Source organism: Mesocricetus auratus, unplaced genomic scaffold, assembly GCF_017639785.1.
Source record: "Mesocricetus auratus isolate SY011 unplaced genomic scaffold, BCM_Maur_2.0 Super-Scaffold_100001, whole genome shotgun sequence".
Lineage (NCBI taxonomy): Eukaryota > Metazoa > Chordata > Mammalia > Rodentia > Cricetidae > Mesocricetus > Mesocricetus auratus.
Window position 1 is genome coordinate 6,807,288 of NW_024429187.1, and position 17,163 is coordinate 6,824,450.

General features: G+C 45.4%; 1 protein-coding gene across 2 annotated transcripts; it reads left to right on the forward strand.

Annotated features, from left to right (window-relative positions):
• Positions 1–455: 455 nt before the first annotated feature.
• On the forward strand, positions 456–16,884 carry Mgst1 (microsomal glutathione S-transferase 1). 2 transcript variants are annotated; one of them, XM_040743456.1, is made up of 5 exons: positions 502–591; positions 1,582–1,629; positions 8,481–8,639; positions 10,948–11,042; positions 16,298–16,884. In XM_040743456.1, exons 3-5 carry the CDS (start codon positions 8,514–8,516, stop codon positions 16,542–16,544), a joined length of 468 nt encoding a protein of 155 aa, XP_040599390.1. In that variant the 5' UTR covers positions 502–591; positions 1,582–1,629; positions 8,481–8,513; the 3' UTR covers positions 16,545–16,884. The 2 variants fall into 2 exon arrangements, with proteins under 2 accessions (XP_040599392.1, XP_040599390.1); XM_040743458.1 differs by lacking the exon at positions 1,582–1,629 and having other exon boundaries at positions 456–591.
• Positions 16,885–17,163: the final 279 nt, after the last annotated feature.

The window sequence follows — 17,163 nt, forward strand, 5'->3', positions numbered from 1 at the left end:
CAGGGCAGCCCGTAGAACTGGTGCCTGGACGTTATTGTGGGGCTGTGTGCAAAGGCTTTGATCTTGCCCTAACAACCCTGCCTTCTTGCGACACTTTTCTGAAAGTCACTGTGAAAAACACACCATGTTAATTGCCTAACACAGTCAGAATTTCTCTGGTTCCACTTTGCACCCCGAAGGAGTGTACCATCCTGTCCCGAGATTTAAATTTTCCAAAAAGTTTTTTTCCAGTTTTCCAAATTCAACACTAAGGTCTGCCCCTCCCCCACCCCAAACGGCATAAAAGTTATCAGCCTTTCTCATTCTCTTGCCCCTGAGCCTGAACAGAATTGCAAAGGTCCTTGGCAGAGTGGGCCTCACGTTCTGGAGAGCTGAATCCGGGCTTTTTGCGGGTGGGCGGTGGCTGCAGGGACCACGGGTGATTCGGGGGCGGGGCTTGGCGAGCTCACGGGGCGGGGTAATTAAAAGAAAGCTAGGAAGAGGGCCAGAGGGCCAAGAGGGCGGTGCCGGCTCGAGTCCTCTAGGTGAAAAGTCCCCGAGGTGTGCTAGCTTGGTCGCACAACTTGCTGCGGTGCTTCTCCGGGGACTCAGGTGGGTGCACAACAGGGGTGCTCGGCAGCCCCGCTGCTCGCAGGCAAGAAGAGCGTGGCTGGTGCAAGGGGCCGGCGGGTGGCGGTGGCCGGGTGTAAAGCAAGAGGGTGGCTGTGTCTGTCTGACTTTGTTCCCTTTAGCTGCTTAAATGTCCCCTTTAGTGGCCTGCTCTAAACGAGAATTGGGCCTTTTTCTTCCTGCATTCAGTTTCTGTTCCTCCGACTCCAAGAAGAAACTTGGAAGCACATGTCTTTTCATGTATTAGAGATGGTTTTCTTACTTCATATTTTCAAGATCAAATGGCACCCCCGTTTTGAAAGGGTCTGTTGGTCTTGAGGGGAGGAAGAAGTATAGCAAGTTGTGCAGGCTGAGAACTCACTGCGGTTTCAGCAACTTCTGCCCGTTCCTGGTGTGCAAAGCCCTGCAGTGTCGCTGGTGACTCGGACATGAAGGTCTTTGCACTTGTTGAAAGGCTGTTGACTTCTCTGGATTCACTTTTGCTGGGCAAGGGACACCTTGAGAAGTCGTTAAAATAATGTTTTTGCTGTCTGATGATACATGAAGACTTGGTAGATCGAGCATCATGGTCGTGCAACCAGATGACCAGAGAGGTGAGGGTGCCGCCCTTGCGGGGCCTTTCCAAGTGCCACCCCTCCCCTTCTCCACTCCAGCCTGCAGAAGAAGGAAAGGACAAGGGGGTTCTGTTTAGGGGTTCAGCCTGTGTTACTGTGGCTGAACTGAGGCTGCAGGGGAGGCGCCTCAGTCTTCTAGTCAACTTGGTGTTTGCTTCCGTCCCAGGTGTCCCTGGGAATCAGATCACAAGGAGTTTTCGTTTCTTCCTGCTTTTCCTCCAAGTGCCATGCCAGGAGGATCTGACTAAGCTGCTTTGTAAGAAAGGATCCCAGCTAAGGGTCCTCAAGCCGAGAGTGTCCAGGACCCATGCTGGAGCCCACTTTTATTTATTTATTTATTTATTTTTTGCTTTCCTAGAAGTGCCTCCTCCAGTGAGTTTGGGCATCGCTGCCTCTGTTGTCCTTGGTGAGTTCCAAATCAAGAAGGCAGATGTGTGCTGACAATATGTGGCTATTTTAAAAAATGACATATTTGGTTCCAACTTGAGTATCGCTCTGTGACAGACACATATTTTTAGGAAGTCATTTTTGGTAATCCCTGAAGCTTGAGAGGAAAGTCAGCAGGGTCTCCAAAGAGCACCTGACTCCCCAGGGTCTCCAAGACTGCCCATAGTCATCCTTCCCTCATATCCTCCTTCATGTCTGTTTCATGTTACTTATCCCCTGACATACCTGTCTCTTTCAAAGCCACCCCTCCCCTTGTCCACTCCCAAGTCCCATCCCGTATCCGTTTATTCCCACATCCACCTCTTCCCAACACCCACGCTTTCCCCATATCTAACCCTGTGTCTCCCCACGCTCACAGCCATCCCTCCGTCTCTCCCTCCCCTGTGTGCCACCATTATTTGGGCTCCTAAACTTGCTTTCAGTGAGGCTCTCAGCAAGCTGAGGCTTCGGCCATCCCAGTCCCTCCAGGGCACTGGAGAGCTGACATACGGTGGCATGGCTGTTGCAGCCCTCTTTTCTCTTACCCCACTGTTGGTTTGTGGCTTTCAAAACTGAAGAGTCATGGTCTCGTGGCTGTGCGCCCAGATTTCCCAAGTTTCACAATACTGATACAGAAAGCCTAAATAGTTTTGAAAAGAAAGGAACTTTGCTCTCCTTGGCCAAGGGCCCATGAAGGGAAAGAGGAGTGTTCCTCCACCAGACACGGTCTCTTGCCGTGCTGTACCAGGGCGGCATGGTGATGGTACTTATAGAGAATCTTCCAGGAGACCACAGTTTCTGCACAATCCCTAACACAGTAGAGGGCCCAGGAATGACAGACTCAGGGTTTCCTGGCTTTCCTACCACCCTGCCAGGCTCCCTTTCTTAAGTACTTTGCTGTGTTGAAGTTCTTCATCCCAAGCTGTTTCCAGTCAGCTGGCTGGTGTCTCTTTGCTCTCTCCTGACAGGAATCCTATGTAGGTGAAGAGAACCTTGTGTAGTGGTGGCAGTCCCTGGAGAGGGCCTGGCGCTCAGAGGCCAGACTAGCAGAGCTGGAGGAGTGTAGCTATGAACATGCTGGAAAGCGGAGAGTCCCACCATCCCCTCCTAATTGGTCGCTGTGCCGTTCTCGGCTACGGGCAGTGGTGAGATAGGTGACAGCACACTGAGCAAGCACCCTAAGGTGTTGCCATCTGGTTTTGAAGTTCCTCTACAGGCTGCAGGTTCTGGTCCTCTTAGCCCCACAGTGACACATGCACAGCCCTCAGGTCTAGGGTAAGGGGATCCTCAGCTTTGACGACGGCTACTGTTCTAGCTCCTTGGCCTTGGGTTGGGAGTCTAGATAGTTAGCAGCTCCCGACAAGACCTTCTGGGTCCAGAGTTTCCGCCTTTGGACTTAATTATCTCTGTCACCACTGCTCCACGCCGTTTCTGCCACAGCTGCCTCTAGAACTCCTCCACCTCTATCTCACGGTTATTGCCAGGGTCCCTGCCGCCCTAGGACTGTGTGGTCTTCCCTTGGCTTTATCCGGCAGGCCTGCTGTGCCAATGATGACAGTGCAAATAGTCAGCCGAAGCCTCGTGTTGATACAGGCTTATCATCCCAGCGCTTGGGATGTGGAGGTTGGAGTGTAGGGAGTTTGAGGCTAATCTGGGCAACATTGTGACACTGTCTCAAAAGACCTCACACGCATAAGGTAGACAATAAAAGGCTATTCAAGAACAGGCTTTTGGTGCTGTCATACCAGGAAGCAGCAAAGGAAGGTGTCTCTATGCTGGCTTACAAAGTAATCCAGACAGGGAATCTTGGCATGGATCATAGCAGACATTCATGGAAATGAAAGACGGCGTTTTCATCAATTGTGGCATAAACCACTCATGCAAATGAGTAGCCGTATCCGCACGCAACTGTAGGACTGTGTCACTAGCTAAGGTCCTGTTGGGCCTCCAGAGAAACTGCTCTCCTCTCATCTGCGGAAGAGGTTTTGAGATTTCCAGACTTCACCAAGACTTGTGATGACCAAGCACCTGGCTCAGTGATGGCTGGAGCAAACGCCTTGAGGAGCCAGAGATGTGCATTGGTAGCATGTGGCTGTGGTGGCAGTGGTGGCTGTGGTGGCTGCGTGGCTTCCTTGAAGTGTCCACAAACCATTCAAATGCAGATATTGGCGTGGCTGCACTTCATCTGGGTGATTGACAATCACTTGGTGTGTAAAAGAATCCTCTGAGGTAGCTCTGACTGGTAAAGTTTCTTGGATGTGGTGGTGCACGCCTGTAATCCCCATACTGCAGAGGTTGAGGCAGGAGGATCAGGAGTTCGTTGCCAACAGGGACTACATAAGAAATCCTGTTTTACAGGTATGGTTAATTTGTAGCTAGTAAGTGGCCTGTTGAAATCTACCTGGACTCCAGACTACTTCCAGAGTCTGTGTGAACTCAACCTCCCTGGATCTTCTCAGACACACCACAGCTATCTCCACACACTGGGCATAATGCCAGCCAAGATAAGGATGGCGAGGTGAATGGATGACTACTGGAGCTCCTATCCTTGTGATTATCTCATGTAACTTATAATCAGATATTCTGAACCTTCTCCCACTTTTCTTAGATTGTTTCCACTTCATTTTTAGAAGACTCAAATCACCTAACACTTTACTTGTTTATTTATTTATTTCTTATTTGTCTGTCTATTTATTTATTATTTATTTGCCACTTCTCTTGGGCACCTTCTCTGGCAACAAGCATTCAGTGGCCTGTTTTTAGTCATTAGAGAGTCTTGCTGTTACTCTGGATTCAATTAGGGGTAGCAGGCTCGTGACAAAAGAGGTCAGATGCAGAGCTGTTACTTTCCTTCGTGTTGCCAGTGTTTCCTGTTTCCTAATGCTCCTACCATTATTCTTCATCACACGGCCCGCCTGTACCTGGGAAGTGGAATATGTCTGAGAGAGGTCTGTGGAGCCAGGGTGTATAATGGCAGGGACTTGGTCCTGGCCAGTCTCCCAGAATCACAGGCCTGAGGAGTTCGCCCACGTTCCTGGCAACCTGGCAACTCCACTTGTGTAGGCTTCTTGTGCATTGTTTGCAGAGGCAGAAAACCCTCCATTTCCCTTTCTTTCCACCTGCTGACACCTCTGTATTTTCCCACTGACAGTTCTAAAGGTTCATACTTTTCTCCCCTCCTCCACCACACTGAACCAAAAGCCAACCAAGCACCACCAACAAAACCCTTCTGAACTTTTGTTCCAGCACTAAACAAGTTGTGCTCTGGGAACAGTCACAGAGACTTTTATTTTGAAAGTTATTTAATAGCAGAATTTTTTACTTGATAAACTTCCTGGCTTTTTTTTTAAACCAAAGTTCTTGTTGCAGATCTTCAGATCTCTATTTCAAGGCCTGGACCATAGGGATTCTTTATTAAGCTAATTAACTTTACAGGAGCTCTGAAGGATAGGGCATTCTACCATGACTTTTATTCCCCCAATACCAGAGCAATAGCAGATATATTAAAAACTACCGAAAGTATTATCTTGCACTGAGATAACACACTGCTTTCAAGACGGTGAACTCATGGAAATGGATTAATTTACTGTCATATGTAGAATTTAAAAACAATTTAGAGTACAGTGAACCCTTTATTTCGTGAATTTCTCATCCAACTATAGATAAAAAAATATCAGAGAAAAACGTGTCTGTGTTGAACATACACAGTTTTCCTTCTCATCAGTTTCTGAACAGTAGTGTATAGCTGTTTGCAGTGGTGTATGCAGCACTGGATGCTGTGAGTGACGATGAGATGATGTTCTAGATCCACCCTTTCGCTGTCATAAAACACTCTGATCAAAAACAATTTGGAAAGGAAAGGGGTCTCTTCCAGGTCTCATGTATCATTGAGGGAAGTCAGGGCAGGACCTGAAGCAGAAACGGTATAGGAACTCTCTCTCTCTCTCTCTCTCTCTCTCTCTCTCTCTCTCTCTCTCTCTCTCTCTGTCTCTCTGTCTCTCTCTGCTTCGTTATTTAGCACAGGCCTGCCTAGGGATGGTGCTGCCTATAGTGGACTGGACCCTTCCACATCAAACAACAGTTCCTCATAGACGTGGCCACAAGCCAATCTGGTTGGTCCATCTTTCAGTTGAGGTTCCCTTTTCCTAGTGAATTTAGACTTTGTCAAGTCCACAATAACAACTGCCCAGCCCATATGATTTAAAGTATTGGAAGCTGTGTGGGAGGAATTCATGGGCAATATCATAGAAGACACATGAACATCTGTGGATTTGGTACCCTCAGGAGGCCTCTGAAACCACAGGAGCTCTGGTAATGACTGTGTAGTTTCTGATAGACTATATGCAAGGCACATATTTTCATCTTAAGGAGACAAAATTCAGAGTTTTCTTAGGAAGCTTCAGTTTTATCATCAGTAAAATAGCAAAGCCCCTAGCAGCACATGATATAGCCAGGAAGAGGGAAAAAATGTAAGGTTTGGGAGGTGTGATCACTTGGTCAGCCACAAGTGGGCATCCAACTTTTAGTTAAATTGGGATTAAACAGAATCAAGAGGTCAAAAGGCAAATGAAGTAAGTGTCCCCAAGGACTCAGCCCAATCTCTTAACATGTGGGGTGAGATGCCAGAGACCTAGGTGTGTGCCCTAGTCCCCATATTCTCTTTCTGTGAAGTAGATTGCAATATTATACTCACAAATATCATGTAGGGTTTTGCAGTAAAGTCTGAAGTATCCCTGGACACAAGGAAGTCTTACAAAATTAAATGTTAGTGGAGATAAGTTTTTTTACACTCCCCAGAAACACATACACAACTGTCTGACTAGCAGCAAAGAGAAAGCTACGATGTGTAGGGAGAGATCTACATACCCATAGGGCTGACCACGCCCATTTGGGTGTGTTCACAGATACATAGAATGGGGGATAAAAGAGCTAGGGGAAGGAGACGCTGTCTCTTTGGCTTCTGGTTGTCGCCTGGAGAGCAGCGTGTGGACCTTTGGTTCTCAGCTTTCTTGGCTTCTCATGTAAATGATTTCTCCCTCAATAAAATATCACAGGACATCCCTATTTTGTGTAGCTTAATATTTCCACATTATAGATGTACCTTTGTAGACTATGGGCAAATGGACAAAGTTTCTGGAGGCTAAACTATGAAGCTACAGGAAGGAGTTTAAGGGTGGGACTGGACCTCATGGAGAAGCAGAGAAGATTAAATGCTGCCTAAGGTGAGTGTTCCAGAAGATGTGTACAACAGTGTGTGATAAAGGCAGATGTCAGAGGTCAGAGGGCCACCAGAAAGGGTGGGGAATGCAGATGGTAAGCCTTACCCCAAGTTCCTATCAATTTTGTCTTGCCTGTGTCTTTTCTCCAGGACACAGTGTACCTCTTAACTCTGGGATCCTTCAGTTTACTTTTTACTTTGTTTGTGTGCTTAGTGTGTGACCATGTGTGTGCTTGCACACATTCCGTGGTGTGCATGCATGTGTTTGACAACTCCCACCACACAGGGTCTGGGGGTTGAACTTGGGTTTTCGTGGTTAGCAGCAAGCAGCCTTACATGTTGAGCCATCTTGCCAGCCCCTCAGTTTCCTCTTGACAGCCTTTTAGATAGGTGTGAATACAGAGTGTAAAATGAAGTTTCCTCTTGACAGCCTTTTAGATAGGTGTGAATAGAGTGTAAAATGAACAGACCAGTCCTGAAGAGCTGGCCCCCTTTCCTGGCTCCTCTTTCCATACACACAATCTCCTTGCTGTGGGCTTGTGGTCTAGAATTAGGATATTTTCAGAGTCTTCCCTTCTTCTACCTGGGCTGCTGTGATGATGACAAGGTTATGGTGAAGCTTATTAAGCCAGGTTTTGTGGTAGAAGCCTGTAATTTCAGTACCTGGGAGGCAGAGACTAGAGGATCAAGAGTTCAGATTTATTCTCTGTATATATCCAGGTAGGCGTAGAGGCCAGCCCAAGATACCCAAGAACCATGCCCCTCAAATTAATAAATAAATGACGTAGCTGGTTACTATCGGATGCATTTCTAATGCTCTTTTATTTCAATCTGATAGTAAATTAGTGTTAGGTATTATTAATATTCCTATTTTATAGATGAAGGCATTAAGTCTCAGAGAGCTTATATTCTTCAAGCAAGGTCAATGATCAGTCCGTGGGACTTGGATTTGAACTTTGGGTGGTGGAGAGGTTGGACAGGACTGAAGTGACAGAGACCAGTGAGTTAGGTTTCTAACCCAGGGCCTGTATAAGATTTCAGACATTCCCAGTCATATGGCTGTCCTTCTGTGGGTGGAGCTTGGCGCTTCTGAAGGATCTGCCATGACTTCTGCACTATTCATTGAACCCTCTGTTCTCCCTGGTACAAATCTGTATTTTATCCCATGTTTGGGGGCATTTTGACTGTTTTTATGCTCCAGCAACCCTCACACTTCCTTTAGCGTTTGCTGCGTATCTTCATCTGTAATGACACAGAGCTCGAGAAATTATTTTACGATTTATCCTGGAAATACTTTTGCTTTTAATTAGTGAATTAAACTATCTGAGACTTTATCTTGTAGCCCAGCCTGACTTGAAACTTACTGTGTAGCCTTGGGTGCCCTTAAGCTCACAGCAGTCCTCCTGCCTAGTCTGCCAACAGTTGGATTACAGGAGTGAACCACCATATATCACTTTTACTTTGAAAACTGTGTGAAGATGTGATCATTTCCCTTGTGAACAGTCAATGGTGTTATTTTCAAAGGACAATGTGGTCAGATTACTGATGTCAGCACAATAAGCGACCACCAGGTTACCTGGGGTGCCTCTGACTCCCCCTTCTCTTGTCTGTAGTCATTTAAAGATTGAGACCAAGACTGAAAAAAAATGGCTGACCTCAAGCAGCTCATGGACGATGAGGTGTTGATGGCCTTCGCCTCCTATGCAACTATCGTTCTTACCAAGATGATGTTCATGAGCTCTGCGACTGCATTCCAGAGGCTAACCAACAAGGTAAGACGAGTTCAGAGGCAACGTTTTCTCACACTTGTGGGTTAGAACTCTGGAGAAACAGCCTTTTTTAAAATTTATGTTTTACCCTCTTAAGTGATGCTCAGTCAGTAGCAGGCTGGGCTGCTGCGCTATGCTGCGAATGGAGTCTGGCCAAGACGTTTGTTTTCATGAGGAAACCACGGACGGCTGTCTCTTTGTGGGCGCTACCTTTTGTGATTCACGTAGCAGATGAAATTTCCGGGGTGTGCAGGGTTTGCTCATAGTCGTCTCCCAGCGGGAGGCTGGTGGTATAATAGAACTTCCTTTTGCTTCTCCCGCGGGCCCCCTCCATCTTGTGGCGCTAGTGGCAGTCTCAGATGAAATGTAAGCCTGGACTCTTTGAGGGAAGCTGAAAGAGAGGGCGAGCTGCTGCGGAAGTCAGTGTGGTCCAGTGCTACACCGTGTCACTGTAGGTAAGAGGCATTTATTCCTCATGGCTCAGCAGGGTTCAAGTCCGAGGTCAAGATGCCAGACTTGATGTCTCTCGAGGGACAGATTCCTGATACACGTGGAGCCATCCTCTCCTTGTGTCTGTGCTAGCTGACAGAAAGAGGGGAGTAGATGAAAAAGGCACGGATCCCGTGCCTGAGGGGCCAGTCCACATGAACTGATGATGCCACAGAGGTCCTGTCTTCAGACACCATCACCCTGGCAATTAGGCTTCAGATTACACATTTATTAAGGTCAGGAGAATCAGTCAACGGTAGTACTCTCTTGGCATTGCATACAAATCAAGGATGGAGCTGACATGAAAACTCACCCTGAGGAATAGGGTTCAGTGGCAGAGTGCTTGCTGAAAATACACAAGGTCCTGACTTTACTTTCCGGGTACCCCCTCAAACTAAGATCGGCTTACACCACAACTATGGGTACTTTTCAGTGTGGGTGGTTCATTTATTCCCAGTTCATAGGTTGGACACGCATGGCAGTCCAGGCACTCATTTGGAGGGCACCATGAGCAGCAAGGCCAACAGACCTGGCCTCGGGGCCTGACTCTGTCACATCTCTGCTTAGCAGTCTTCTTAACATCTTTATTTGTGAAGAATATTAAGGAAAATATTAGGATCTTTATGATATTTTCAGGCTAAAATTAAAACTATTTTTACAGCCTGTGTTTTTCTTTATTATAAATTATTAAACAGTGAAGCCTATTTAAATATATCTTAAATGCATATTTCAAGTTTCAAGGGATGGGAGAAATAATTTCAAACAGCATAGTAATTATAGGAGGGAATCTATGAACAGATGCCCCAGAACACAGTCTTGTTGCTCAATGAATGCATTTCATCTGCTTATGTTTTTACTGTCTCATTCAACATGAAGTCAGAGTGCCTCCCCTTCCCTCACCTCTTCCTGCTGTTTGCCTCTTCTCATAACCTTGGAAGGCAAAGGCATTACTTGCTGAAAACCCAGCACCTGGAACCCCGATACACTCTGGGAAGGTGTGTCAACATCTCTATGCAAATGGGGCCAGGGTACCATGTTGATGGTCTACTCCAGCTGAGAATTAGGTCTCTTTTTGTGTTTTTACTTCCTTGATAACTAGTTTTTAATTGTTTAGTCCATCATTATTTGTGTGTGTGTGTGTGTGTGTGTGTGTGTGTGTGTGAGAGAGAGAGAGAGAGAGAGAGAGAGAGAGAGAGAGAGAGAGAGAGAGAGAGAGAGACTGAGATGTTGCATGTGCTGTGTGTGCACAGGTCACCTTTTGAGGTTCAGTTCTTTCCTTCTGCCCTGAGTGCTGGAACTTGAAGTCAGGTGACCAGGCTCACGCAGCAAGCCCCTTTACCCGCAGAGCCATCTCACCGCCCCGCTTTCAGGGTTTTTATATTCTAGCCTTTACTGCAGTTTTCATTCGTGGTGCTTCTTAAAAGTTTTTGTGTTGATAAAGAGTCAGGCTTGAACTGCGTGTGCTTTCCTTCCCCACCTCCTGGCTTGATTTATTGGTCGACAGCTTCTTTCTCTAAGGACCAACCAGGATGCTTGTGTTTCTTTTATTGTGAGTCAAAGGGCTGGAGCTGGGGTTGTTGTTCAGTTGGTAAAGCACATGTTGTGCACACACACACACACACACACACACACACACACACATACACAGACACACCCAAATGCAAATTAGCAAATTGGTGACTATCCCTGCTACTCCTTCATATTTCAGGGCATTTATGTTGGTAGTAGTAGCTGAACACGGGGCCTTATGCTCTCTCATCATCTACATACCTAGTTCTGGCATAAGTGGATTTCTTCTTTTTCTTTTTGATATCTGGAATAGATTTTCGCCAACCCGGAAGACTGCGCTGGCTTTGGCAAGGGAGAGAATGTCAAGAAGTTTCTTCGGACTGACGAAAAGGTGGAACGAGTGCGAAGGTGAACTAGTGTCTCTGGAAATCTCTCACTCTAGAATCTCAGCTAAGCAATCTCTGGAAATTCCTCACTCTAGAATCTCGGCTAAGCAATCTCTGGAAATCCCTCACTCTAGAATCTCGGTTAGGCAATCTCTGGAAATCCCTCACTCTAGAATCTCGGTTAGGCAATCTCTGGAAATCCCTCACTCTAGAATCTTAGCTAAGCAATCTCTGGAAATCCCTCACTCTAGAATCTCGGTTAAGCAATGCAGCCACGAGATCAGGCTTTTAAAGACTTGGGCAGGAGTCAGTCATTTTCTGTAGTCCGTGCAATGAACTATAGCAAATTAGGCTCCTAAAGATCTCCTCGCCGTGCTATAGTTGCTCCGGTCACTGCTTTTGTTACAATTCTGTATGGACTTTGTTGGGGTTGGAATGACTGCTCTGTTTAGGGATTCATTAAAATAATCATAGGTAGGAGGTAAAACGCGGGCAGTGAATTCTTGCAGTTTTGTGACTTCCCTCCGAAATTGAGACTGTCCATTCACGCAAAGGGTCAAAGGACTAGACGCTTTTGTAGAAGCATTAAAATTTGAAGGTTGAAACTTTTCTGAGAAATAAGATCTCTTTCTTATGCCTCTGCCTCTTTGTGTCTCTGTCTCTCTCTGCTCCTTTGTTTTGTATCTTCATAGCTGCTATATTTGATATATTGCAAATCCAGTGAACACTAAAACGAGAGAGAGACACCATGTTCCATTCTCACAGGTTTATTTTGAAAGTACCCGGAATTGTAGGTCTGGAAGCATTTTCTTAATTTTGCCATAAAGTCACGTGGTGTGTCCTTATTTATACAGATATTCAGTGCCAAGTTTAAGAAATGGCTGCCCGTTTTTTTTTTTTTTATAACACCTGGAATACCCGAGCTCCATGCCTGACGAGGGAGTCAATGCAATGGAGAAGCTAATACATTTATTAACCGGATAAAGCTCACACACTAGCTGGGAAGATGAGAAGCGTGGCCGGCTTCCAAGAGCTTTTGCTTTTCCTTTCTCTTTATCCTCACCTGTCCCAGGTACCCCAGTCCATGCCCCTTTGGGGCGTGAACAGCATTGTGGGCTCACCCCTACGCCTGCCATCTTCCCAGCTACTATTTTCTAACGCTCATCTGAGCTGTGGAACAATTCCTGTCACATCCCAGCCAGTGAAGTTACAGAGCGCTAAAGCATGAGGGGAGTTTGGTAGGCGCCAAGCAGCTGGGCAGTCCTGTGATGGAGAGTGAAGATGTGGAGCAGTGAGTTCTCGAAGAGATTTCTTTGATGTGGTGTGAATGACCCTGAGATAGATACCAAGAGCAAGAGTTTTCCTCGGGCAAATGGGGTGTCAGGTGATCTCTCTGGATCATGCTTATGTCACCGTCCCCCCTCTGCTTCTCTGGGAAGGTCTGAAGGCCCTCGGGGTAGTTGCAGACTCTCTCATGCCATGATGTCTGTGGCCTTAAGATGAGTCCTGGCCTGGTATCATACATTCATGCATGCTTCCAAATTTTTCATCTTGTTGTGTTGGACATAAAGTTAGCTCTTCTTTCAATTCCCTCAGCAAATCCACTGAAAACTGTGGACAGAATTGGGCTTGAGGAAATCCAAGTGCATGGGAATTTACACTGTGCACTAGAGACATTTCTCAAGCAAGAATGCTTCTTTCTGAAGAGGAAGTGAGTGCTAGGTTCTTAAGACACCACGGGCTTCTGCTTCCTCAGGTGCTGCACTGGGGAACTCAGTCCTCCTAAGTAAGCCAGTCTTGAAAACAGGTTGTGCCAAGAATAGGTGTCAGAAACAGTTTCAGGACAAAAGAGTGGAAGTGAAAACCCCAAACAGTGTTAGGATGGGAGAGAAGCAAGATTAGATCCCTGCGTCAGACGCTTTGGAGACATTAAACCGTTTAAAGCTTTATCTGTTCCTTCTCAGTTTCTCTTTGACAGCAGGCAGTTGTGTGGTTGATGCTAATCATGGCATTCTATTCATACAATAGACTAGGACTAGGAAACACAAACAGCGCTGCAGTGGCGTTTGTTAGCAAGATGGAGAGGAGTACACAAGCCTTCTTAGATGGAAACTTAAAAAAAATTCATTTTGAGAGATCAGACTCTCTTTGTTATTTATCCCATCTGCCATCCTCACCCTCATGTGGGTACTTTTAGAGGAGAAATCTATAATCTAGTCTGATCTTCTTTTTCTCAGACTACAAATAAATGTAACTGACATTTGATGCCTTTGACCTTAGCTATAGTTGCCTAGAGAGGTGTAACACCAGTGTGCACAGTGCTCCCTGGTGATCAGAATCTGAACTTACAGTGTAGCAATAGGCAGCCTCTTTTTTTTTTTTTTAGAAGGCAGGAGATCCCATTTCTGGTTACATATTTTCGAGAATTGATTGGCCTCATCAAATAAAATACTAATAGCACTCTGTGAAATAAATAAGAAGTTTTTAGAATCTCCCTTTTCTATTTTCAGTGTAGGATTTCCCTCTCATTATTTCAACATGCAATTATAAACCTCTTGCTATTTCCATAGTCAAAAGGCAGGGTGGTGTTGCACATGATATGGACGCTATCCTTGAAGATGTATGGAAAGTTAATACATATAAATGTAGGAGAAATAGCTGCAAGCTCAAAGTAGAACGTGTTGACATATCAGGAAATGCCACTGAGGGTCAGTAATTTGAGTTCTAAACAGACACAAGCCAGGGTTGATTAGAAAACACTTGACATTCTGATTTATCTACTCAATCCTATTTCACATTATTCTGAAAGGAATTCAAGGCCACACACACACACACAGTACATCAAGACAAATGGAACTCGAAAGGGAATCAAGAAGGCTATAGGAATGAAGGGAGCTATTCCAAGGAACTTGAATTTAGTCTCAGGGAAACGCCAGCAATCGATAAAACACTGTCTTAAGAGGTGAAGAACACCCTTCCTCCAGAATGTTCTGTAGAGCCCGAGGGATCCAAGTGAGGAGTCCATCAAGAGGCTGAGCTATGGGTTAGAGGTTGAACTACATGATGTCTTTTGTCACCACAGCTCATGATCAAAGCAGCTTCTAGAAGGTTCTTACATAAGTATCATGGTCCAACCTTCCTTGGGACGCCATCAGATATCTTCCAAGAAGATATGAGAGCAACACACATGTAGTAATCAGGCAATGACATGAAGCAGTGGTCTGTGCCTATGGTAGGGTGTTGGAATACAAGGAGGACATCCCTATGGCACTTTGGACTAATGATGAGAGGTTATGTTAATTTGAGCCAACTCCTTGTGAGAATTTAGACACACCACTATGTTCTTAGAATCATAGCCCTGTCTGAGTGAAGGCTATCAGGGCAATATGGCTGGATTCCCCTATCCATGACCCCTCTCATAATTGGCCACTGTTTGATAATTCATTTTAAATGCTCAGAGCAACTATTGTCCAGGTCAGGCGATGCTGAAAGCCAGAGAGCCTGACCTGAGAGAGTGGACTGTGACAGTGTCTCCTGAGCCTTTGTGGGAAGGTTAGCCACAGCATGAGGCACCAGTCATAGGGCCAGTAGGGAATCCATCTAGGTAGAAAGTGGTCACTCCTAAGGAAGTGCATCATCTCCCTATTAGCCGAGGCCAAGAGGTGCTAAAGAAAGGAAACTGTCAGGTTCCTAAGAAGAGCTGTGAGTGGTGGGCAGTCTCACAACACCATCTCTGGGGAGGTAGAGGCAGGTGGATCCTTGGGGCTTACTGGCCAGTCAGCCTCGTCAACCCTGGGTGTTCAAGGCACTGAGACACCTCATCTTAAAATAAAAGCAGTTGAAGTTGATGGTTTCTGAAGAGAAATTACGAGGTTTTCCTTTGGTCTTCACACCTGCTTATTTGTGCACCCACACCCTCATGAACACCGCATAACATGGACACACACACACACACACACACACACACACACACACACACACACACACACGTGCGCGCTCATAGGAACAAGGGTGAAGACATCTCTGCTGTCTTCAGAAGAATTCAGAGGCCAAAGCCATCAGTCCTGGAGTGAGGTAACAAGCCCTCACCCAGCAGATATTGCTCCTGTACCTTGTCATCTACCCCTCCAAACATTCCCTTGGTGGTTTCATGAGAGAAGTGGGGTGGACACTTCTAGGTCTTCCGCAGGTCTCTGATGACTTCTATATAGCTCTGTGTTGTCATGATTTTTGTCTTGAGCTCTTAAGGAAAGCAGGAATGGAGGGAAAGGAAACACCATCCAGAGGGCACCGTGCATTTCTATTCTGCCAATACTACCAAATTTTAGTCTAGGTTGCAAACCAATTATACTAATTCCATGCTTAATAAAGGGCACCCGATTTGGTACTTACATGCTTTAAACTTCCCAGATCAGTAATGGATGTGCTCTTCTTCATAGTCCAAGTCAGAAAAGCCTAAGGTTCCACAAGACAGGAAAAATTCTAGTGGAAAGTGTTTTCCGTTCTCTTCTAATGGTGGAACACAGACGGAGTCTAAGGCATCACATTCTCTTTCGTTCTTCTAGCTTCTCCCCACTCTCTGTCTGGTCATTTCTGTGTAGACCTGCACTCTTGGCTTTTCATTGCTACTTCCTTCTGTGGTTTGAACATAAAATGTCTGGATTGCTCCCATATCCAGGGGGATGCTTTTATCTGGGTGTGAAAGAGCTTGAGACTTGGGCGTTTGTACCAAGGCATTTCTGTGTGACCTCTGAAATGGAAACGTGAAGGGGGGAGTTTTGGGAAAGACCATAAAAGAAAGAATTTTCTTTCTTTGGGAACAAAAATTTTCATCAAAAGAAACTTGAAAGAATGCTAACTCATATTTACAAAAAGGGTGTGTTTTCTAGATAGGTGGCCTTTTAATAATCTGGAAACTGCCGCCTCAAGATAAACTAAAAATTTGCAAATTGTGATGTTTTAAATAAAAACCTTGTTAGTAAGGAAGCAAGGAAGCTGGGAAGAAAATCGAGATTCTTTCTAGCATCACTGTGTATGGCGGATTCACATGTGTAACCTCAGCACTTGTAAGTAGAGGCAGAAGGACTGTGAGTGAATTCAGGCCAGCTTCAGCTCACCTTGGCTCTAACCAGATGAAACCCAATCCAACCCAGCACAACCCAACCCAACCCAACCCAACCTAACCCTTACATTCATTAAGACTGTGTTCTATTTTAGAAGTGAGGGAAGAATGCGTTCCCACTGATTTGACATTCATGTTATCATCTTCTCTCACAGAGCCCACCTAAATGATATTGAAAACATCGTTCCCTTCCTCGGCATTGGCCTCCTCTACTCCTTGAGTGGTCCAGACCTTTCTACGGCCCTCATGCACTTCAGAATCTTTGTCGGTGCTCGGATCTACCACACAATCTCCTACTTGACTCCCCTTCCTCAGCCAAACAGGGCCTTGGCATTTTTTGCTGGCTATGGAGTTACTTTGTCAATGGCTTACAGGCTGCTCAAGAGTAGATTGTACCTGTGAAGAGGATTGCAGTCCTCGTCTCCTGATTGCTTTTGTTTAAAAACAGAATTCTGGATTTCCAATGTAGTCAAAGAATTTCTAAGGTTTTGTGTGGGAGGGGAGCACAGAAATTAGGAATCAGGGAGCCTGGCATCAAGAGTCTCTATTCTTATTTTGTAATAGGGATAGAAATTTAGTATAATCAACCTTAACCACGTTGCCTAACTCCTACATTACTTTGTTGTAAGTCTTGATTATATCATAATTTGTAACATTTATCTACCTTTCATATTGTGCATCTATCTATGTGAAACCTGGGCTTACTTATTGCTGAAGTAGGCACATGAATTAAAAACATTAACAATTAATTTTGTTTTTTCTTTTTCAAGAAATTGTGTTTGTTTACTTATTCATTTAACTCTTTGTTTTTTTCAAGACAGGGTCTCTCTGTATAGCGCTTGGTTATCCTGGAATTCCCTCTGTAGACCAGGGTGGCCTTGAAATCACAGAGATCTGCCTGCCTCTGCCTCCCAAGTGCTGGGATAAAAGGCATACACCACCATTGCCTGGTTTATTTTTAACTTTTATTAATGTTTATGAATGTGTGTCTGTGTATGTATGGCATGTGTGTGTGCAGGTA

What these genes read in the sequence shown, in the direction of transcription:
- Mgst1 (XM_040743458.1), top strand. Translation starts at nt 8,514, where the DNA reads ATGGCTGACCTCAAGCAGCTCATGGACGATGAGGTGTTGATGGCCTTC. An exon ending in TCCAGAGGCTAACCAACAAG is followed by an intron (nt 8,640 to 10,947) that starts GTAAGACGAGTT and finishes TATCTGGAATAG; the next exon opens with ATTTTCGCCAACCCGGAAGA. An exon ending in AAGGTGGAACGAGTGCGAAG is followed by an intron (nt 11,043 to 16,297) that starts GTGAACTAGTGT and finishes CTTCTCTCACAG; the next exon opens with AGCCCACCTAAATGATATTG.